Source organism: Myotis brandtii, unplaced genomic scaffold (assembly GCF_000412655.1).
Source record: "Myotis brandtii unplaced genomic scaffold, ASM41265v1 scaffold847, whole genome shotgun sequence".
Lineage (NCBI taxonomy): Eukaryota > Metazoa > Chordata > Mammalia > Chiroptera > Vespertilionidae > Myotis > Myotis brandtii.
In genome coordinates this window covers 1,973,788-1,997,240 of record NW_005371441.1, presented here as the reverse complement: position 1 = coordinate 1,997,240, position 23,453 = coordinate 1,973,788, and the positions used below count along the sequence as shown (strand labels likewise).

General features: G+C 44.1%; 1 protein-coding gene across 1 annotated transcript in view; it reads right to left on the bottom strand.

Annotated features, from left to right (window-relative positions):
• MTHFD1L (methylenetetrahydrofolate dehydrogenase (NADP+ dependent) 1-like) overlaps positions 1–23,453 on the bottom strand; it is a 166,596-nt gene that overhangs the window by 56,287 nt on the left and 86,856 nt on the right. Inside the window, exons 21-24 of the mRNA XM_014532123.1 lie at positions 9,772–9,911; positions 4,474–4,515; positions 3,606–3,706; positions 2,896–3,073 (exon numbers count right to left, since the gene is read on the bottom strand). Coding sequence (XP_014387609.1) covers positions 2,896–3,073; positions 3,606–3,706; positions 4,474–4,515; positions 9,772–9,911 — 461 coding nt within the window. The remainder of the gene's footprint in view (positions 1–2,895; positions 3,074–3,605; positions 3,707–4,473; positions 4,516–9,771; positions 9,912–23,453) is intronic.

Here is a 23,453-nt window from a genome sequence, read left to right as displayed (position 1 = left end):
TGGCCTCGAGACCACCTATCAAATGCAGGACTTCAGACCACATTATTATAAATTTTCCCTTTCCACAGGAGAGCAGACGTTTTAACAGCATTATCTCCATGAAGAATGGGAATTCAGGAAAAATAAATTTAGTGGGAAGGAAAAGGGTTCATCTTAGGGTTAGTGCGCATGTCTGAGCCAGCATAACTCAGGAACAGGCCTCTATTCCCTGACCTTTTCACCTGGGATGGTCTTCTTGAAAAGAGACACACTTATGAAATCATTCATTTAAAAACCAAAACTGCCGTGGATGCTCAGAGTGGGGTGGGTGCTTCAGACGGGACGGTGATGGTCTGCAAGTGAGTTTCCTAGTTTGTGTAAAGGGCTGAGGGCTGTGCCCGGCGCTGAGACACCCCGGCAAGGTTTACCTGGGCAGCAGGGTGCAGGGAGGAATACAGGTCATCACGGCCGGCCGCCATCTGACTGGCTACATGCCTGACGTGCCCACTGCAGGGCTGACTCTATCTTTGCTTATCACCTCCAGGGTCAGAGAACCCACAGCTTCCAATTAGAATACTTTTCTTCATGTAAAACCCAAGTCTCCTCCCCCTATTTACCCTCTACCACCTCTGTAACTCAGAACATTTTAGTCTCATTCATACAAGGGCTTTGCAACATGACAAACCTGTTCTGGGCTAACCATCCCAGGACATTCCTGAAATCCTTCTTTCCACAAACATCTCCTGAGCCTGTACTGTCTCCCTCACTTGGCACAGACTCTGGGCCCATCTGTCATGCTCCTCTCCAGGCGGGTCACTCAGTTACTGCCCCTTTCGGCAGTTATCTCCCCACCCCCAGCTGTGAACACGGTACTGAATCCTGAAGAACAGAGCAGGACAATGGCCTCCATCATTCTGAATACTCTCCCAGCTCCGCCTCTTTCTGCCTGTGGGACCCTGGGCAGGTTCCTTGACGTGTTTGTGCTTTAGTTTCTTTATCTGTAAAATAAGGGGTGGTGGTTGGGGGGCATGTCAACAATTCCTCCCCAACAGGAACATCGGGTGCAACGAAGTTAATGTACAAAGTACTCATTATGCCTGGCACGCAAGCTTTCCTCAGAGGGAGCCTTCGCCTCAGGTCAACATCACGCTCATGGTGATGCAGCGCTAGACTTCCAGGCAATGCTACTATTCACCTTTTTTTATTCAGCTTTTGGCCACTGCCATCTGAACAGGAAGGAGGGGTGACGCTATTGCTGTGACATCTGAGGGACAGACCGACAGAATCCGTGAGGGATGGAGAAGCAGTCAGCTGCAGGCTATCCACTGGCAATCATGGGCCACCTCTGAGGACAAAGCTAGGAGCCAGGGCTGGAGCCACAGAAGGCAGAATGGAGATGTTTAGGTGGGTGCCGGGGTAAACTGAGGAAAAGTGAGGTCCTGGAAGTCAGATTTTCTTAGTGAAAGCTCATTATCCAGGTGTGTTTAAAAATATACCAGATGATCCAGCAACTCCACTTTTGGGTATATATCCAAAAGAATTCCAAGCAGAGTCACGAAGAAGGATTTTTACACACATGTGCATAGCAGTATAATTTACAATAGCCAAGTAGCAGAAGCAACCTAGGTCGCCAGTGTTTAAAAATATACCAGATGATCCAGCAACTCCACTTCTGGGTATATATCCAAAAGAATTCCAAGCAGAGTCTCGAAGAAGGATTTTTACACACATGTGCATAGCAGCATAATTTACAACAGCCAAGTAGTAGAAGCAACCTGGGTCGCCCACAGATGAATGGATAAACAAAATGTGGTATGTGCATACAATAGATGACCCTTCAGTTTTAAAAAGGAATTAAATTCTGACATATGCAATAACATGGATGCATCTTGACATTATGTTAAGTTACTGCTATAGACTGAACATTTATGTCCCCCGAAGGTGTTGAAGTTTAATCCCTAAGGTGATGGTATCGGGAGGTGGGGGTCTTGGGGGGTGATTAGGTCATGAGGGTGGAGCCCTCATGAATGGAATTAGTGCCCTTATAAAAGCGACCCTACAGAGCTCCCTCACCCCTTCTACCCTGTGAGGATGCAGTGAGAAGACCCTCACCTGACACTGAATCTGCCTCGATCTTGGACTCCCCAGCCTCCAAAACTGTGGGAAATTCATTTCTGTTGTTTATAAGCTACCCAGTCTATGGTATTCAGCCCAAAGGAGCTAAAAACTGAATAAGCCAGTCACAAAAAGACAAATACAGTATCGCACAGTCTCACTTACATGAGCTACTTAGAGTTTGACAAGTCAAACTCATAGAGACAGAAAGTAAAATGGTGGTTGCCAGGGGCAGAGGGGAGGGAAGGAATGGGGAGCTATTGTTTAAGGTAAATATACTTAATACCACTGAACTGTACACCTAAAAATGATAAAGATGGCACATTTTATGTTATGTGTATTTTACCATCATTTAAAATTTAAAAAAAAATATACTAAACATAGCTCAAGAAAACTAAAACGAGGGAGAAGAGCTATAGTAGAAATGAACAAAGGAAATACGACCCACGATTAGACAAGCCTTATGGAGACGCTCAGAAGTCTTGTATGGAGACCCTCCAAAGTCTTGTTCCTGTGCAAATCCTGAGAGTGTTAGCTGTGGGACCCAATTCTCCAAAGCTCCTCCTCACTGAGGCCTACTATTTGGAAGCAGAGAACCGTCAAGAGCGCAGGCTTTGGGGCAGGGAGCTCGGGCCTGCCCTTGGCAATGTGGCCCTGTCAGATGGCTTACCCTCTTTCACCTTCTCTTCCTTCTCTGCTTGTGGGCTGTTGTGAGGACCAAATGGGACAAGCCATGCAAAGCTGTCAGCACCAGTTCATGTATAAGAAACATTAGCCATCATGACTGTTGTGGGATCTTACCTGAACATCATACAGGAACTGGAAACGACTTCTTTTACTTGCAGCTTCTCTCACAGCCCAGGCCAGGTCCACCGACCCCTTTCCACCCATCGACCAGTGGTAGCAGGGGACCGCATCAAAGGCGCCAGCCCGCTTCGCGAGCTCACACACCAAGTCAATCTCAGCCCGGGTGTCAGTCCTAGTGATGAAAATGTTTGTGGTTTTGCATCTGCATTCATTTAGCGATGTTTTTAAAGAAAGACTAACCATTTATACAGAACTTTGTTCCCTAACACTGAATATATTTTAAACATCAAAAGTGGTTACATCATGTTTAAATAAATCAGACTTAAAGAAAGACATGGGGGAAAAAAATCCCTTGCAACATGATTCAAATATTTCAAGTTGTTAAGGGTTTTATTGAGAAAATTCCATAACACATCCCTTTGATCATCCACAGTTTTTCAAACAGAAATGCTGGGTGGAATGAAAAAAAAAAAAAAAGGCCAAAGAAATGTAAGTCACTATATAGATTTCATTTCCCTAGTAACATCTGAGAACACTTCTGCTGCAATGAAACCAATCAAACCAAACCAAACAAACAGAAAGAGGAGAGTATTCCTGGATTCTTTCAGATGAAGCGGAGAAAGACCAACATCCTAAGACACAAATCTAGTTCACAGGGTGGCCCAAGCGCTACGACCACATTGAAAGGAGGACGCCTGACTTACTTGAAGACATTCAGAGCCACGACAACGGGAACCCCGAAGAGCTGAGCGATCTGAATTTGCTTCTGGAGGTTACAGCAGCCATCTGCCACGAGCTGGATGTTCTGCAAGAAAACCAGACCCCCATGCATCGCATCCCACCACACCTGCCACACTCAGCTGGGAGGGCCACCGTGGCAGGGCTTGCTGCCATATTTGCTCACTCTGTGGACCTAGAAGCTATGCAGGAGCTATACACAGGTCCCATTTTCCCCCAAGAGAGATGAATGAAGAAGGAGGAGGTGGCTCCTTTTCAAAACCATTTCTAAAATTATTCGGAGTCCAATGGCATATTTGAGCCTTGAGTCAGGCAGCTATTTCTGCAGCTGACCAGTGGCCAGGACATAAGCAACGTGCCCACGCCCCTGCAGGTTGGTGGACAAGAAGAAGGCTCCAGGAGGGTGAGGAGAGCTGTCTAGCTAGCCTCTGCTCGAACCCCTGGCGCCACCTGTAGGAGAGGAGAGGTACTGTTGACAGTAAACCAAAGTCTACAGAGTCAAGTAACTCAGGCAAGTCATAAAGCCAGGAGTCAGTTTTTCCCACACCTAAATACATGGATATAAGTTGTGTATTTGTTTCTGTGCTGGAGACCGTGAGCTGGGGGTAAGGAGCAGTAGATAAAGCCCATATCTATTATTTCTTAAGATTGAAGAGTTAACTTGAATGGATTGTATCCCTACCCCCAACCCTTTCCTCTAGGATTATTAGAAAAGCACTTTTCTAAGTCACTGTGGGTGGAGGACTCATCCACTAATTGCATTGAACTGCAAGCCAGTGGTTAACTGGGTGTGAATGATTCTCCACAGTGGCCTTTTAAAGCAGTCACTCTTACCTCCTCTGTGTATTCTTTCTTAAGAGGGACACCAGCAGTTACCTGAGATGAGACAAAATGAAGAATAATCTCATTAAAAGGCTTACTCTAGCCCTCGCTGCTGTGGCTCAGTTGGTTGGGCATTGTCCAGTGCACCGAGAGGTCACTGGTTTGATTCCCCGTCAGGGCACATGCCGGGGGTTGCAGGCTTGATCCCCAGTAGTGGGGATGCAGGAGGCAGCCAATTGATGTTTCTCTCTCAAATAATTAAAAACATTAACAAATAATGCTTCCTCTAATTCATCAAGAGCCGAAAGAAACACAAATCAGACACTTTTAGGGAAGGTGCCTTTAAAAGTACATTTTGTCATTTTAAACCAGTAACTGGTAGTTCTGGCTGAACATAAATTCTCGTGGGAAGCTTTTAAAAAACAATGGTTCCTGGGCCCCTCCCAGACAAATTAAAGCAGGATTTCTGGGGCTGGGACCCAGGATCAGTAATATTTAAAAATTCCCCCAGGCGATTCCAATTTGAGCCAATATTGAGAACTTTCATAATGTTGCCCATTATCCTAGCATAAAATGGAATCGATAATGTGATCAATACCTGAATTATACAAAGTGCACCATTTTTTTAAGTCATTTTAAAGCAATGCCATTATGATTTATTTAGTTATTTATTTATTTTGGCCTAGGTTGGCAGGACAGCTTAAAGACGAAGAAAGTTGAGAGAATGCAGGTGTCTTGCCGAAGGTTATAGAGCAAACGAGAGCAGAACAGGGGCATGAATATAATAGGGTTCTGAAACCCAATTTTGTACTTTTCCACAATCCCACATGGTTTTTATCAATGGCCTGCTACTGGTTTCAGTGAAACCCTAGAAAACATTTTGATTTACTGAGGGCATGGTGACTTACTCTCAGTGGAAGAGGTCTTGTGAATATTGAAATCCTTGGGAAAGAAGTTACCTCTGTAACAGATCAGATTGTTTTTTGGATGGTGTGTGAAAAAAAAGTATTTTCAGATGGGTTTTCCCAGCACTGAGTGAATGCTAGATTGAAAAAAGGACGGAAAGTACTGCTGAGCGTGCACACATGCACAGTTCTGCAGAATCCAACACTGAGCAAAAGCAGGAAGAATGGGCTGTACACAAGTACCAGCAAGGGGTCAACTAAACCAAAAGTTGGTTCTAAAAAGACTAACAAAGTCACCCTGGCCAGGTTGCTCAGTTGTTAAGCACTGTCCCATACACCAAAAAGGTTTCGGGTTCAATTCCTGGTCAGGTCACATACCTACGATGCAGTTTTGATCCCTGGTCAGGGCACATATGGGAGGCAACCGATCTATGTTTCTCTCACACGGATGTTTCTCTCTCTCTCTCCCTCTTCTTCTCTCTAAACATATCCTCCAAAGGTTCATGTAATATTTGAAAGTTAAATAATATAATTTGCAGCACTGATAGATTAAAAGGGAAAAACATATCATCTCAATAGATGAAGAAAATTGTTCAACACCTAGTTAGTATAAAAACTTGGCAAACTGCGGATTAAAGGTAATTTCTTCAACCTGATAAAGAACATATACTAAACATTTACAGAAAATATCATAGTGATGAACTATTAAAAGCATTTTCTTTCAGATTAAGAATAAGAAAAGAATGCCCAGTATTACCACTCTTATTTAATACTGCACTACATCTAGGAAGACCTGGTGAGTGACAAGAAAGAAAGTATAAAGATTGAAAAGGAAGAAACTGTCATTATTTTCAGATATGAATGCCCATATAGAACTCTCTGAAGTATCTATAGCTAAAGTAGTACAACTAATAAGATACTTTTTTAAGTCATAAGGATGTAATGTACAGCATGGTGACTATGACTAATACTGTGTTGCAAACTTGAAAGTTGCTGAGAGAGTAATTCTTAAAAACCCTCATCATAAGAAAAAAATTTCTGCAGCTATATATGGTGACAAATGTTAACTAGACTCACTGTGGTGATCACTTTGCAATGTGCACAAATATTAAATCATTATGTTGCACACCTGAAACTAGTATAATGTTATGTCACTTCTACATCTAAAAAAAGGAAATCAGAGAGGTCACTGTATATACAAGCAATATGTAAGAATCCAGAAGTAACCTGTTACACTACTTAAAAATATAAAGTGCACAAGAACACATCTGTAAAAGGATGTAGAAACCCTTGTGAAATACACTATACATCTTTATTAAAAAAACATTTAAAAAGACCTAAATCAATGAAGAGACGTCCCATGTTCTTAGATGGAAAGCTGTCAAATCTCCCCAAATTGATCTATTGATTTAATGCCATTTCAATAAAAATCATAACAAATTCTTCAAGGAACTTTCTGAACAAATCCTACAATACATATGGGAGGAAAAGGGTCAGTCATAGGCCAGGCATGCGTGGAGGAAGAGAAGGAACCGGAAGCTTGGCCGACAGGCTACCAGTGCAGCCCAGACACAATGACATGTAACGAGACCAGTGCAAGTGAAGGCAGGTCCCAGAAAAAGACCTACACCTGCATGGAGAACTGACTGATGAGGAAGGAGGCTTAAAGATCAGAAAGGAGGAACTATTTCAGTAAAAAGGACCAGGCCAACTGGTTATTAACACAGAAAACATAAAATTAGATCTAGGCATTGCACCATACACCAAAAAATCAGCAATATTGGGTGTGATGGTTAATTTTATGTGGCAACTTGGAGCACAAGGTGTCCAGATATTTGGTCAGACATTATTTTGGGTATTTCTGTGAGGGCGTTTTTTGAATAAGCATAACATTTACATTAGTGGACTCTGAGGAAAGCAGATTGTCCCCCACAATGTGGGTGGGCCGCATCCCATCAGTTGAAATGTCTGATTAGAACACGGAGACTGGGCAAGAGGGAATTCTCCAGCAGAATTCCTCAGCCTGGGACTAGGACTGGGCTACTGGCTCTCCTGCGTCTCCAGCCTATTGGCCCACTCTGCAGATTTTGAGCTTGTCAACCTCCATAATGGCATAAGCCAACTCCTTATAATACCTCTCTTTTTATATGAATACATACCCTATTGGTTCTAAAGAGACCTCCTTAATACAATGGGTTTAGAGAGTGAATTGTCAAATGAAACTGGAAGAGAATGTTAGCTCTGATGTTGCACCAAGAACGCTCAGCACTTAGGAAGACAGGATATGAATTCAAAATGATTGCGGCTAAAATGGGCAAGTTCAAGGGTCACAGGATTTTCCACTGCACAAACTATGGAAAACAACCAAGCTGAATAAACATAAGAGACAGCCATGATTATTTGTGTAATGATATCTAAAGGAAGTAGAAATTATAGTGGATAAAAAAAAAAATGACCATGGAGCTGATTCAAGTAAGAAGGAGTGACACTGAGATGAATAATAGGAACTACAGGATTAAGAAGATGAAAGTTCATTTATTATCCAATTACTGAAAACATTTCCTGGATGCAGACTATGCCAGGCACTAGGGATACTCAAATTAAGAAGACATAGTCCTTTATCTCAAGGAATTAAAAGTTGAGTAGGGAGACATACATATAGACATTCATAAACCAGTGACGCAGAAGGCACCCCTGAAGCTCCAGGGAGTGATGCGAAGCTTCGCCGGCTTCCTGATCCTTCCCTTTTATTACCCTCCACCGTTATCGGCGACTTGAGCTCTGTTAACATCATCACTGGCATGAAACCATGACTGTAAGTGAAGGGGAAGAGTAAGGCGAGCAGAAAATGCAACCATTGTAAAACAATGAGCACATGTATTAAGACGAACTGAAATAGGATTATAAATCATGTGGAGAATGTTTATAGGACAGAGACTAGAGTGTGGAAAAGCACTGGACTAGGAGCAAAGAGACCTTGATTTTTACGTCTGATTAGTCCCCTAAATAGATGTGATACTAAGCAGGCCACTGAGTCCTCTGTGCCTCAGCAATTTCACCTTTACAATGACTGAACCAGGCAAGACAGCCTCCAAGCCCTTTCCAGTATTACAGCCCTTTTGATTCTATAATTTTCAGGGTGCAAAACAGGGAGGGGGAATTTCAAATGCATCTTATATTGGTAAAAACAGGTCACTTGATGTTGAAAATGGAAGTTGGTATATAGATTTAAAGTCTAAAGACAAGGAGTGATGGTAGCTACAAGCGATGTTTTGAGCAAAATCAGAATTCTTTAGGATTTACAACCTTATAATATGTGTTATGTCAACCTTCCATTTGAAATAATGATGATGCTTTAGGCTAAAATGAAATGCTTAGAGTGGGGTTGGGGTTCAGAAAATGTTTATCCTTTGTTAGCATACAGCTCTGCACGGTGGATGTTTGGATCCAAGCCCCAGGCTTCCGATTTGGCTCTCTGCTGGCCCCTGACACTGCCAACATTCCCTAAGCCCTTCAAACCTCCACTTTCTCATCTGAAAACTGGTATAAAATAATGTTGGCCTCTCCTAGGACAAAAACAGCGAGGACGACTAAACAGTGTACAGCATTAGTCTTGCTATGTAATAATCACTTGTGTACACAGTATACCTAAGAAATCAGAGTTGGCAGTGTGTCTAACAGATCAACACTATAAATGATAAAGCTACTCCAAGTTATTTTATTTCAAAAATGATTAATCAGTATAAGATTTCATATTCTCCCTTTGAAAATACCTAAAAAAGAAAAATACTTATACCTTGTCTGTGGAAATGGGGAAAAAAAAATCCTTTCAGATGTGTGTAAATTCTGTATATAATAAGATAGATTAATATCAAAAGTCTTTAAAAATGTGAAAACAGAATTCATGTTTTCCAAGCAAAGCTCTCTTAGAAATGAGAGAGTTACAAAGTGAACTGATAATAAACAGAAACAGAAGGAACAGAGTTCTAGATTAAATCAGTGAACCAAAAAAAAAAACACAACACAAAAAACTGTCTGTACAAACATGGACCAGACTCACCCACAGGAGCCACCAGTCCATCCGTATGGGCTCCGTTCGGGAGCCAGAGCCTCCCATCACCGTGGGGTTACAAAATGTTGACATGAGCTTCAGATCTGAATCTTAGGACTAAAAAGTAGTTACGCTCTGCTCCTTTCCGAAACACTGCTTAGCAATAACCTTGCGGGTGCTACTGTTTCCTAGAACTTACTAAACTCTCAGTGCCCTACCTAGCATGGTGAGTTGTGAAAAAGGAGACATTCTAGAAATCTGGAGTTATTAGCAGGTGAGAGTTTTTCAAGGGCTAAACTCTGCTTTATCTTCATGTTACAACAGGTCTCCCTGGGCAGGGAGGACGCGACTTACACTGGGCCCGCCTCCGTGCATCTTCAGAGCGCGCACCGTTGCCACCAGCACCACGACGTTGGGCACCAGACCAGACGCTCGACACTTGATGTTGAAGAACTTCTCCATGCCAATGTCAGCACCAAAGCCGGCTTCAGTTACTGTGGAGAATCAAGTTGGAAACTTGCTATTATCGTCTGGAAACAACAGGGCAGGGTTTGGCAGCCATTGGTGTGGCTCCAATTCAAAGGACGGCCGAAATTCCCACCGCCTCCAGGTTACTGCCCAGCACTGCATCGTGTTCATATGCAAAGGTAGACTGCTGCTCCCACATTTCAGAAAATGTCCTACTTCCTCACATTCCCTACAAGTTGGCTCTCTCTGCTTCACACCACCGGGCCTTAACGCTTCTTTGCCAAGGCCTAGATTTTTCTTCCCAGGGTAGTAACTCTGAGCAAAGCTTTCCTTAACACAGATGGGATTTTCAACTTTTTAATCAGGTTCCAAATTGTATCAAAGTCCACCGCTAGCGTAATTACCATAGCAAATCCTTTCTCACTCTTTATATCATACATAGAATCAATCATATTTCAGTGCCACCCGGCATTTCTGTTGATTGAAAAAATTCAAGTTAGTTGAGTGGCTTAAGGAGGCTGAGTATCAAGCTTGATACAGTATAGAATATTTAAATTTTTTAAATTGATATCAGAGAGGAAGGGAGAGGGAGATAGAAACACCAATGATGAGAGAGAATCACTGACTGCCTCTGCACGCCCCTTACTGGGGCTTTAGCCCACAACCCAGGCATGTGCCCTGACCGGGAATCAAACCATGACCTCCTGGTTCATAGGCCGATGCCCAACCAGGAGGAGCACCATCACTGGAGACATTTACGAAGAGTATGAGCTGGGTGTGGAAGGGGGACTTCAAAGCGTTGGGGACCAGAGTCCTCTCTGTCCCCAGAGTCTCTGCATGGCCCCGCAAACACTTGCTTTTCCATCCCCATGTGAATTCTTCCTCTTTGAAGCCCCAGACTTTTACTTCTTCTCTTTAATTCAGAATGGCCTATGAGCGCCAGGTACCTGATTGCCCGTGAGCCCCATAGTTTTATGGCGCTCCCATACATATGAAATTAAAGTTGATTTTCTCCTGTTAAACTGTCTCATGTCAATTCTTAAACCAGCCAGAAGAACTTAGAAGGCTAAAGGAGACGTTTTTCCTTCCCAACAACACTCATCGTTAGCCACCCCCTCCCCTGCTCCCAAATTGCTAGAACGGTTGCTGTGGCAAGCATGGAGGTAGCAGAGAGCATGTCTACTATTGCCTCCCAAGACGACACTGCTGTCACTGGGTCAGCAGCCAAGTCCTCCTACACAAAGGGAAGCTCTAGGCCCCGCAGGACAGGGGCTTTGTGAGAAATGCAGACTCTCAGGCCCCCTGCAGACCCACCGAATCAGAATCAGATCCCCGGGTGAGATGAATGCCCACTGAAATCTGAGAAGCACCGCGCTCCAGGAAAGCAATATTATGAATGTAACGGAAACAAAAGTTTATGAAAAATACTCTATATAATGACAGTACCACCAAGGCCATCGTTTTTAGCAGAGACATGAACTGGTGGTAAAAAAAACTTTACCAAGATAAATACATCAACCAGTTGATGTAATTCTTTATGGTTTCCTTTTAGTATTTCATATGCCCACATAATTTTTATACAGTAGGTATAATTTCGTAATTCTGCTCCTTCACTTTAAAATTATCAGAGTTTTCCAGACTGGCAAATTTCAGAGGAAAGGCAGGGCTAGGGGTGGCTGGGAGGGGAGTGATTAACTAAGGAACGAGGAACGTATATGCATAGCCCTTGGACACAGACAATAGAGTGGTGAAGGCCTGGGAGGGGTGGGTATGATATGGAGGGGGTCAATGGGCGAAAAACCCCCACAAATAAACAAAGGGGACATCTGTAATACTTTCTACAATAAAGATAAATTAAAAAAAAATTATCAGAGTTTTCTTGCTGTATTACATACTTTCAAAATTTATGACTGTAAGTGGCAGCTTATAATTTTGTTACGTTGGATGTACCAAGATTTACAAATTGTTCCCTTGTTATTGGACGTTTGGGTTGTTTCCAACATAAATAATGCTGCAAAATATCTGTGCGTATGAGCTTTAACCTCTTTCAAATTACATTCTTGGAATCAATTCCCAGGGGTGAGAGTACAGGGCCAGAGTACGTAAAAAAATTTTTATGACTCTTGATATGCTTTTTACAAACTGAAAAATATTCCCTTAAAAATATTCAATTTGGAGTGAATAGAGCTACAAGTCACTTTTTCCTTTAGTATGTTTTCTTTGAACAAGCAATGTAGTAGAACAATTTAAAGAAGTAGGAGGAGATATTTTTATACGGTATTTGGGGCAATTCTAGTGATTTCATTAGTGGTGGTCAAAACCGGAGGGCTGACAGTAGCGATCCCCACACCCGGGTGCCCCTGGGAAAACCAGCATGGCGGTGGGACAGCGGACCCACAAGAGGAATACTCAGTTCACTCTGTCAAAGGTCATATAGAGTGGGCTCCCATTAGAGGAAAAGACAGGCGGCAAGGCCATCAGTACTGGAGTACTGTCGACTGTCCTGCTGGTCAGTATCAAAGACGGACCACAGACCGACAGACAGACAGACAGGCAGGATCCAGAATCCCTTCTAGCTGCAGCATTCTAATTAGACGTAGGTTGGAGGGCAGGGACCATAACTTATTAGTCTTTGTATCTCCAGCCCCCAACACTGCACCTGGCACGTACAAATAAATGAATTCATAAAGATATGAAGAAACATTGGAGTGGGACTCGGAGCCAATAATGATCTAGAGCAGTGGTTCTCAACCTTCCGGCCCTTTAAATACAGTTCCTCATGTTGTGGTGACCCCCAACCATAAAGTTATTTTCGTTGCTACTTCATAACTGTAATGTTGCTACTGTTATGAATCGTAATGTAAATATCTGATATGCAGGATGGTCTTAGGCGACCCCTGTGAAAGGGTCGTTCGACCGCCAAAGGGGTTGCGACCCACAGGTTGAGAACCGCTGATCTAAAGTAAAGGCTATCACTCAATGGAGATAGATAGATAGATAGACATTTGTTAATCCTCACCTGAGGATATGTTTCCATTGATTTCTAGGGAAAGTAGAAGAGAGAGGAAAAGACAGAGAGAAACATCAATGTGAGAGATCGATGGGCCGGGGAGGAGCCTGTAACCAAGGTATGGGGCCTTGACCGGAATCGAACCTGGGACCCTTTGGTCCTCTGGCCGACACTCTATCCCAGTGATTCCCAAAGTGGGCGCTACCGCCCCCTGGTGGGCGCTGCAGTGATCCAGGGGGGCGGTGATGGCCACAGGTGCATTTGTTTTAACTTTTTTTGTATTACCTTTCTATTCTGAGTTCAATAAATAGTTTCATAATTTCAAACTTCAATGTTTCTAATTTACACCTTTCTTTACTATATTTTACGAAAAAGGTAGAAACATTAATACATATATCTTTCTGTTTAATTGCTATTAAAATTTAAAAAAAATTAATTTCCAGGGGGCGCTGAGTAATATTTTTTCTGGAAAGGGGGCGGTAGGCCAAATAAGTTTGGGAACCACTGCTCTATCCACTGAGTCAAACCGGCTATGGCAAGATAGGTAGATAGACATTTAACACAGAAGTAAAAGTGTTCTGATACTTCCCTAGCAGACGTCTCTTTTTTCTCATAAAATACAAAAGTTTTAATAAAAGGTATAAATGTCATATTTGGTAAAGAATGGCCATTTGAAATGTCTAGCTAGCTAGCTAGTTTAAGTTCATATTTTAAGAGACAAATTGGCGGGGGGTTGGGGGAGTAACAAAGAGAACTTTAGTCCGGCTGCACATGCCCAGGTTGGTCCCCACTTGGGGGGGGGGGGGCGCTTGCAGGAGGCAGCCAATCAGTGATTCTCTCTCATCATTGATGTTTCTATCCCACTCCCCTCTTTCCCTTCCTCTTTGAAATCAATACAAATATATTTTTTAAAAAGAGAGAGAGAGAAACTCAGGGAAGAAAACAGGATGCAGTATTAAAGATCCAGGAACTGTGGCTTCCAAATGCAAAGGAAATGTGGAGGCAAATAATGTGAGAACAGAAGTAAGTGCCAATTCTTACACTTTGAAAACTGCTGTGCAATTCTGTAATCATCACACTATTTGCTTTCAAATAATCAGACCGTTGCTAAGGACAACAGAGAGCGTGGAAAGGGCAAGCGGATGTGCCATCGGTAATTACGAAAGTCAGGAACACTTAATAAGGCGTCATCGACAAGTATTAGCTTGGAAGTGGACACTGTGGAGGGCCCTGTATCTGTGTCTTAGAACCTCAGGGGGTCTTGATGTGAGAAGGGGACAAGCCACTCTTACTGTCAGGTTCTGTTTCCTAGGCACTTCCTAGGAATTGCCAACATAGAAAACCTGCAGGTTTTCCTAGGGACCTAAAGCAAGCATGCATTTCCTTACCATAGTCACCGCTCTCAATACATTTAAAAAGAGATACAGGCTGAAGAATTATTTAATGTTGACTTTAATTATGGACTTGCTCTTGAGTCCTGAAGCAAGTACACTGACTGTGACTTAGCATTCCTGGAAAGCATGTAATGTAGACCTTTAGAAAGGCTTGCAAGAAAATGTTTGCCCAAGCCTCAACGGTTATTTGTCTTGGCAATCGCTGTTATGCAGGGGGAAGGGGCAGAGGCTACCGCTAGTCAACTTACAACATGAACGAGAACAGGAAGCACTGATTTACTGTGTAAGCACAGAAGCTATTAGATAGTAGCATGGCTTGATTCAAACTTCAAAACTCCTAATCTGCTCAGAAAGGAAGTGTCAGTGGGTCTGGATGGGGAGGGATGACACCATGGACGAGCACGGTTCGTAACTGCACAGGAAACAGCTCGGGGTTCTGCTGGAGAGCAAAAGGCACGAATGGCCAGCCAGGCGGCGGGCTTCCATGCTGATCCCAGGGGCACCCTGAATCCTATTGCACAAACTGAACAGAAACAACAACACACAACAATCACACACGACTGGGAGGCACATACGATGTCAATGAAACTCCTCGAAGAGGCAGAGGGGTGATTTTTATACCGAGTTATTTTATCAAGCCCCCCACTTGCAGTACACATAGACACTTTCCATGGCAATTAGGACTCACATACGTTTTCAACGATCTGCTAATTTTTTTAAAAAGCATTAACATCATCACCTCATACAGGCAGGCCCTATAGATTATGGGTTCATAAAATTCTCAGCCGTGAGAGAAGTAACTTCCTCTGTGTGCTTATGTGTCGGGCGCGTTCGCGCCTTGAGAGAAGCGCCCATCGGGGTGTCCCAGGGCCCACAGCTCTACTCTCTGTGTTACAGCCTCTGTGCACTTGGCGCGCTACTCAAAAGCACTTCTGATGAAGCACATGCATCCCAGAATTCAGAGGAAAAACTTCCTTTCTTCTCATTCACCAATTTACTGGACTTCTATTATTTTGCTTGGCATTTAAGCAATCATCCCCCTGCATCTATGTACTCATGTCTTTAGTGAGGAAACAGTACATTTTTAACATGACAAAGATGAGAAAGATGAATTAATTACCTAATGAAAAAGGAACATCCTTCTAACCTTTCCTTTTGCACTTTTTCTTGCTTGAATCCCCCTTGGTGTTTTAAAATTTGTGTTTATTTACCATTATGCTGGTAAATCTGAATTCTGTTCCACATTTACTCCTGAACGGTGTCACTGTTTTATTTTAGTGCATTTACTGAACCCATTTCTATGGAATCACAAACCACAACACTGGCTGGGCCAGGCATGTACGAGGTCTCCCATCTCATTCCCCCTTCAACACCTGGGAGGCACCTTCGTCCTCTGCCACAGCGTGCGAAGCTCAGGATTAGACACTTCAGTAAGTCCACAGCTCTGAGGGGACAGAGCTGGATTGCGATCAAGGCCCATCCAAGGGCAGGCTATGCCAGGCCCCGCCCACTGCCTTCCCAGTATATCAACGCACCGTGTGGCATTTCTCAGCTCAACTGCTTGGTAAGTTTTGCTGCCAATGAAAACCTTCACGCCTTGGGCTTCAATATTTTGATATACAAGCAGTAGCTCTAAATTCTTTCCCTGCACTCTGGCAGGTGTGGCCACACTTATTTTCTGACTGCTGTGATGACAAAAAGTAGGGGATCTGGAGTCTTCTCCACTATGAGACACCCTTCTTCTTTCTCTTTTTGACTGAAGCCAGAAATGTGTTTTCCCTCTGGGAGCAATGCATTTAGGGATGACGCACCGTGCTCCTTCCTGGGCAGCAGCAGAGTAAACTGGTGAAGAAAGAGCTCTAGGAGATGAGGCACCAAAGAGCAGTGCCCTAGCACCAGCAGAAACAGGTTGAAGGTGGAGAACCCTTGCTCTGCAGCCTGGGCTCCTGAGAACCAATTGAGCTCCTGGGGGCCAGGAGTGATGTCAGCACCTAACAATGGGGTGAGACAGCCCCCTAGACGGGGCTTCCCCGCCCCTGCAGCCAGGCGGCCGCCCTCCGGTCGCTGGCTGGGAGTGACAATGCCAGCTCCCTCACTGGCTTTCTCTTCCAAGCTGCACGGTCCTGTTATCATTGTGAGCACACAGTGGGGGAGAAGGGAGCAAATACTTTCGATCTGAAATTCTCACTTTTGCTTTTGCACTGGGGACAATGCTCTTTGGACTCTGCAAGTTAAACTGATGCACCAAGATAATTTCTCCGGGAGTTTCTGGCCACTTGACGTACCTGAATATTGTCACCATAATCGCAAATTGAATTTCCAGCTTGCTAGGTCACCGAGGGGCCCTCTACTCCACGTGTACTCAGAAGATTAGAACTTTCAGGTTTCATAGCCCTGCTGTGGCAGTAATAATTTTTCTTCCCAGGATACACACAGCACACATACATAGCAAATATAAAACACATTGCGTTTCCCATTACTTTTGGACACGAACTTGAATTTACAGACTGTGAGAGATCTCACAGAAGAGCTGGTCCTCACAATCAGCTCGGCTTCAAATGGGTGGAGATAAGAAATACATCTGCTCAGGGCAGATTTGGCTAACTTAATCCTCAAAAGGATTTCTTGTAAATAGAGGGAGGAATAAGACCACAGTTTTCATTCGGTCAGCGCTTTAATTTCTCACGACAAATCAGAAATAAAAAGAAAACTTTTATCCGGGAAGAAGCAACGTCTATGCGGGACTGGGCTGCATGCGGAGCACTGTGGGCTCTAACGGAACAATGCTGAAGGAAATGGAAACTAGCTTCTTCATACTGCCCCTTGTCGGCCCCGTGTAAACACGTCTATCCAGCAGCAGCTGTCTGCAGATAAGCTCAGGGAAAGTGGACTTCAAAGTCACAGAAGCACAGGAATTCTGAACTTGAGCTCAAGGTGGGCCAGCCTTTGAGGAGTTTAATTATTTTTTTCCACTTACTAGCAGGAGACTAAGTAAACCAGGATGAATCACTAAAATAATTACAAGGGAAACTAAGCCTTATAACTCCAGCTGGAAAAACACACACAGTGAAATTGATTTAGAACATTAATTTTGAGGCTCCAATTCATCGTTAAGTCTATAAAATTTTTTAAAAAAATTAAATCCCCTTTGCTGTTTTGGATTTGTCTACTTAATCTATGATCTCTGAATTTATTAAATGTCTTAGGGTCAAATTTATTAAATGTCTTAGAGTACACAGATCAAGTGGGCACATATTGGAAGACATAAAGAAAGAAGAAACCAGTAAAAAACAACCCCAATATTAACAGTAGCATGTGTCCTTCCTCTTCCTTATTTTTTGGTGGATGGCAATGTTTGTAGCTACTAGGGGAAGTTTGGTAGTCATAGAGGACACATGAGAAAGTTTTTGGGGATTTGTTTTCGCAAAGAGAAAGAAAAGATAAGCAGAGTATAAAAAGGACACGGCTCCACTGGAACCATATGTTCTTGGCAGTAATAAAACCCTTGAAAATGCCAGCAATGCCATATAGATGTGTTTTGGTGTCAGGACCCAGAATTTTCTTCCTCCACAGAGTTAATTAGTTACAGACACTGGTTCACATTATTTGGAACCATCATTAATCATCTTGTTTTGTAAAATAATTTTGGCCAAGGCGAAATTTAATTTTGGAAAAAAATGTTTACATGAAAATTGAATTATACATGTTATTTTTACCTCCCTTAAGAAATCCAACCGAATTAAATTCCCGAATCCATGATCCAAATAGTTCCCATCTTCTTGTAGGGCTCACGAGCATCTGTCCAATGGGATTGCCATGGCCCGGGCTTTAACCCTTCCGTTTTGAGAAAACACATGGTCGTCCCATCGTTCTGGCTCGAGGCCTGGAATTTTGGATGACTGCACGGGGCAGAGCTGTTCTCGTGTAGCCCCTGAGAACTGGACACTCAGAGATACCGTGAAACAAACAAATTCTGAAAAGCTCTGCTACGAACACGCCTTAACTTGAAACAAGATGAAATAGAACTTTTTTTTTATTGAATAGTTTATGAAAATAAAACCAGGCAGGAAGAAAGTGTAAACGTCATATGCAAATATATTATCTGAAAGGTTCCCAGGAAAAGAAAAACATCAAAGAGTCTATAATAGCTGTTTCTGCAAGTGTAAAAAACTTAGCAAATGAAAGTCTGGTTATGAGTCTGAAAACAAATGAAAAATACCAACATTCCTAGTATGGCAACTTCGATTATAGAAGAAATTAGGACAGACTAAAGGAAAACTTTTAAACACGAAAGTAGGCAGATTCTACGATATATTGACTAAATACAGCAGGCAAAGCAGGGATTTTCGAATTGAAGGTAGAGACCCATTTGTGTGTCACCAAATCAATGTGCAGTTCCTCCTAATTCGTGGGGATACGCCCCAAGGACCCCAGACACATTACTGGGAAATATGATGAGAAGAAAACAAATCGGGCCCTTTTCACCATTTCCAGTGGAATCTGTGTCCCTGACTAGCTCTCTACAAGTTGTCAGGGGAGTGATGCCCTGGAGATGTCCCGTTAAACATTTCATAAGGAAAAGGCGACAAGGAGACAGGAATAATTCTCACATCCTCACCTCTATCCCATCCTTAGCCCAGAAGGCGCTGAAACCAAAGTCTGATGTCATTCTCATTTTGTTTGAACAAAGAACAAACCCTCAATTTGCCATCTTTCTCTCCCTCCTCTTGGCACTTCCCCAGTCTGGCCTTAATCTAGAAGGGGTGCCACTTGGGTAAAGCAGTGGATAAAAATGAGTATTTGTATTATATATGCTAAATACATACAAATATTTTATTATTATGTTCTTTATACTGGCAAAAGGTAAGCATTAAAACATGATGTCCTGGAATTAGTAGAGGGAGACCAAGATGGCGGCATAGGTAAACACTGCAGACTGCTGCCGCAAACAACCACTTCAAAAATACAACTAAAAGATGGAACGGACATCACCCAGAACCACAGGAAGGCTGGCTGAGGAGAGACTCTTCAACTAGAAGGAAAAATAACAGCACACCGAGGCTCAGAGGAGGCGCAGTGTGGAAAATACTCAGGTGCGGAGGTGCGCGCGCAAAGCGGGCTGGTGGCTGAGAGCGCGGTTGTCGTTTTCGGTCAGGGGGGAGTCTCAGACTCTGAGCTCCAGATACGGGCGAATCGCTGGGGACTCGGACCCAAACGGGAGAAGCGGGAGTGTCTGGCATCAGTTGGAAGGCAGCTTTCCCTCCGAGGTTTGCAGCGGTTCCGGGGGTTCTGAGAAGCAGAGCCTCTGGGAACAGGACTGAGGGCACCATAACGGCTCCCTCCGCCCGCCCTGTTGAGCCCGCCCCGCCCAAGCCCTGCGCAGAGCCATTTGCCGGATCGCCTCAGGCAAAGGCTAGATTAGCACCTCCCCAGAGGACAGAAGTTTTCCGCGGCAGACACAGCTGATTCACACAGCCAGTCGGCCTGGTGGTCAAATCCCTCTAGTATTAACTACAACAATCAAGGCTCAACTAGAACAAGACTGCGCACAAAGACCACTAGGGGGTGCACCAAGAAAGCATAAAAAATGCGGAGACAAAAAAACATGACAGAAATGGAGGATATAGAGCTAAAAATCGCAATTTTGAGGGCTTGCAAAAATGTGCTAGAAGCTGTCAATAAACTTGAGGAGAGAGTCACGAAAACTAATGAGACCCTCGATGCTATGATAAAGAACCAACTAGAAATTAAGCATACACGGACTGAAATAAAGAATATTATACAGACACCCAATAGCAGACCAGAGGAGCGCAAGAATCAAGTCAAAGATTTGAAATGCGAAGAAGCAAAAAACACCCAACCGGAAAAGCAAAATGAAAAAAGAATCCGAAAATACGAAGATAGTGTAAGGAGCCTCTGGGACAGCTTCAAGCGTACCAACATCAGAATAATAGGGGTGCCAGAAGATGAGAGACAGCAAGATATTGAAAACCTATTTGAAGAAATAATGGCAGAAAACTTCCCCCACCTGGTGAAAGAAATGGACTTACAGGTCCAAGAAGCGCAGAGAACCCCAAACAAAAGGAATCCAAAGAGGACCACACCAAGACACATCATAATTAAAATGCCAAGAGCAAAAGACAAAGAGAGAATCTTAAAAGCAGCAAGAGAAAGAGACTCAATTACCTACAAGGGAATACCCATACGACTGTCAGCTGATTTCTCAACAGAAACTTGGCAGGCCAGAAGGGAATGGCAAGAAATATTCAAAGTGATGAATACCAAGAACCTACAACCAAGATTACTTTATCCAGCAAAGCTATCATTCAGAATTGAAGGTCAGATAAAGAGCTTCACAGATAAGGAAAAGCTAAAGGAGTTCATCACCACTAAACCAGTATTATACGAAATGCTGAAAGGTATCCTTTAAGAAGAGGAAGAAGAAAAAGGTAAAGATACAAATTGTGAACAACAAACATGCATCTATCAACAAGTGAATCTAAGAACCAAGTGAATAAATAATCTGATGTACAGAATGAACTGGTGATTATAATGAATCAGGGACATAGAAAGGGAATGGACTGACTATTCTTGGGGGGGGATGTCCAGCCCGGCTGACGTGGCTCAGTGGTTGAGGGTTGACCTATGAACCAGGAGATCATGGTTCGATTCCTGGTCAGGGCACATGCCCGGGTTTCGGGCTCGATCTCCACGTTGGGGCGTGCAGGAGGCAGCCAATCAATGATTCTCTCTCATCATTGATGTTGCTATCTCTCTCTCCCTCTCCCCTCCTCTCGGAAATCAACCAAAAAAACCCACACCAAAAAACAAAAACAAGAAACATGATGTCCATGTGGCTTGAAGTTTTGAGATGGATTCCTGAAGGAGTCATGGGCTGTTCCCACAAAGACAGCATCTCTACCTCCACGCTTTTATCTTCAACAGAATGCGTGGCATGCTCTAGTCTAGACACTCTTGTATCCTGATCCTTTCAATTCACCCAATGTGGAGCACAGCCCCAGAACATTAACATTTTAAAAATAATATTTTAGGTCTTCTCTCCTAATCCCTGCCTGGCCACCTGGCAGATAATGTCAAAAGGAAATAGAGACAGTGACATGGATCACTTGGCATTAACTCAAGTCTGTGCCTGGAAAACCCACCAGACTATGTCATGCTGACGGTGGATTAGCAATTTGCTTTTCTATTTGAAGGAGACCTAGTAGAATCAGAAAATGTCTTAACTTCTCCCGCAGCCAGGTACGGCCATGTGAAAAATCCTACATAATAAAAAGCTAATAAGCCAATAGACTGAACGGCGGAACAACTGAACAACCAGTCACTATGATGTGTGCTGACCACCAGGGGGTGCATATGGAACATGATGGGTGTCGGCAGCAGGCAGCAGAGTGCGGAACATGGCAGGCGCTGGCCATGGCGGGATGGTGGAGCAGGTGAGTGGGGGCACCAGACCAAGGCAGGGCGCTGGTCGCTGTCATCGGGGCGAGCCTCTGGTGGTTGCTGAAAATTATTTGCTCCTGTGCGCCCTGGTCCTGCCCAGTGCTCACATCTGCTGCCGGTGCTGGCCCTGATCACTTGGTGCCGTTAGCAGGTGCAAGCGTTGGCTGCCAGTCCCGATTGCCCTTCAGGGCTTCTCCACCTCCCCCTGCTCCTGAGGGGCGATCAAGGCTGCAGCCGTGGCTCGCACCCACTGCTGACGCCGGCCCCAATCGCTCCGCGCCATCAGTGGGTGTGAGCTGGGCTGGCGCCGTCAGCGTGCGAGAGCTGTGGCGGCGGGAGTGGGGCTACTGGCAGACAGGGGACCAGGAGCCTCGGCGGGAGGGGTTGGGCAGGGTGCAGAAGATGGGCCGAGACCCACCCCTATGCCCACCACAGCTTCACAGCCCACAGTTCCTTTAAAGGTGCACGAATTCATGCACTGGGCCGCTAGTGTTATTAATAAGATATAAGCAGAAGTTTTGTATGGGGGTTCGAGGAAGGCTCCTGAAAAGGGAGAATGCATTTCTTCCTCCTTTCTGCTGGCTGGGATTCACATGTGATGGCTGGGGCTTGTGCAACCATCCTGGACAACTAGGCAGCATAGAGTTCCTGATAGTCGAGGTGGTGCCGTACCAGCCCAGGCTGCCTACTGTGGGTTTCTTTGATGTGACAGAGAAATAAACTTCTATTTGCTTTGGGTCACCTTTTTTTCACCGATGCTCTGACTTGTCAGTGAACATCATCCTAACTGACTCATTGGTAAAACTAGAGCCTACTTAGAAACATGATAGCATTTTCCATTTCTATCCTTTCATTATTTGAACATGACCCAGTGCTTTCCTTCTCTGCACAACAGTCACTCTGGGACTGGAGGCAAGGTTACATCTTTTATTTAGAAAAGATGTGAGGTTTGCTCAGTTTGGCTGAGGAAGACGCTGCACTTTTGAAGGCTGAGATGTGGCCATAACTCTAATTGGTGCCTCAAAGCTGCGCCAGGAAGGGAACTGAGTGTCTGACCACAAGCTCCAGACAGAACTGGATCAAGACGGCAGGACCAGCACGTGTGCCAGATTGCAGCAGCACAGGACGCATGCGCAGGGCTCCAGGTCTGTCCGCACTCTAACCTCTACCTCCTTCGTGAGTGTGTGATAAACAAAGAAATGGTTTTTGAAGGGGGGGGGGGGAATATATATATATATATATTCATCATTTTAAATATTTTTAGAAGTTATATCATTACAATATTATCTGACCCTAAAAACCACAAACAATACACTGTCAACCAAAACATTCATGTAACTTTATAACACACAGAACCAAAGGACTAAACAAAGATGGGGCAGGGAATCAAAACAAGGGACTCAGATCCCTGGGGTTTGAAATTAGGGAGGTTTGTGTGCTCAACGCTTGAACATTCAAAACAAAACTCACGTTTTAGAATGTAACTGAACATCTCAGTGTGGCACAGTGGCACTCAGAGGATGAAGAAGCCATACTCGCCAGTGAGATCTCGCCGCTGGACATGCCCAGAGGTGGTGCAGTGGCCGCATCTCTAACTGCTGATGGATCCCTATCCTGGGGAGGGAGGCCCACTCCTCTCCTCCCCCTCACTCACTCTCTTCAGGGAAGGACCCATCTGATGGGGGGGGGGGGGGGGGGGGGGG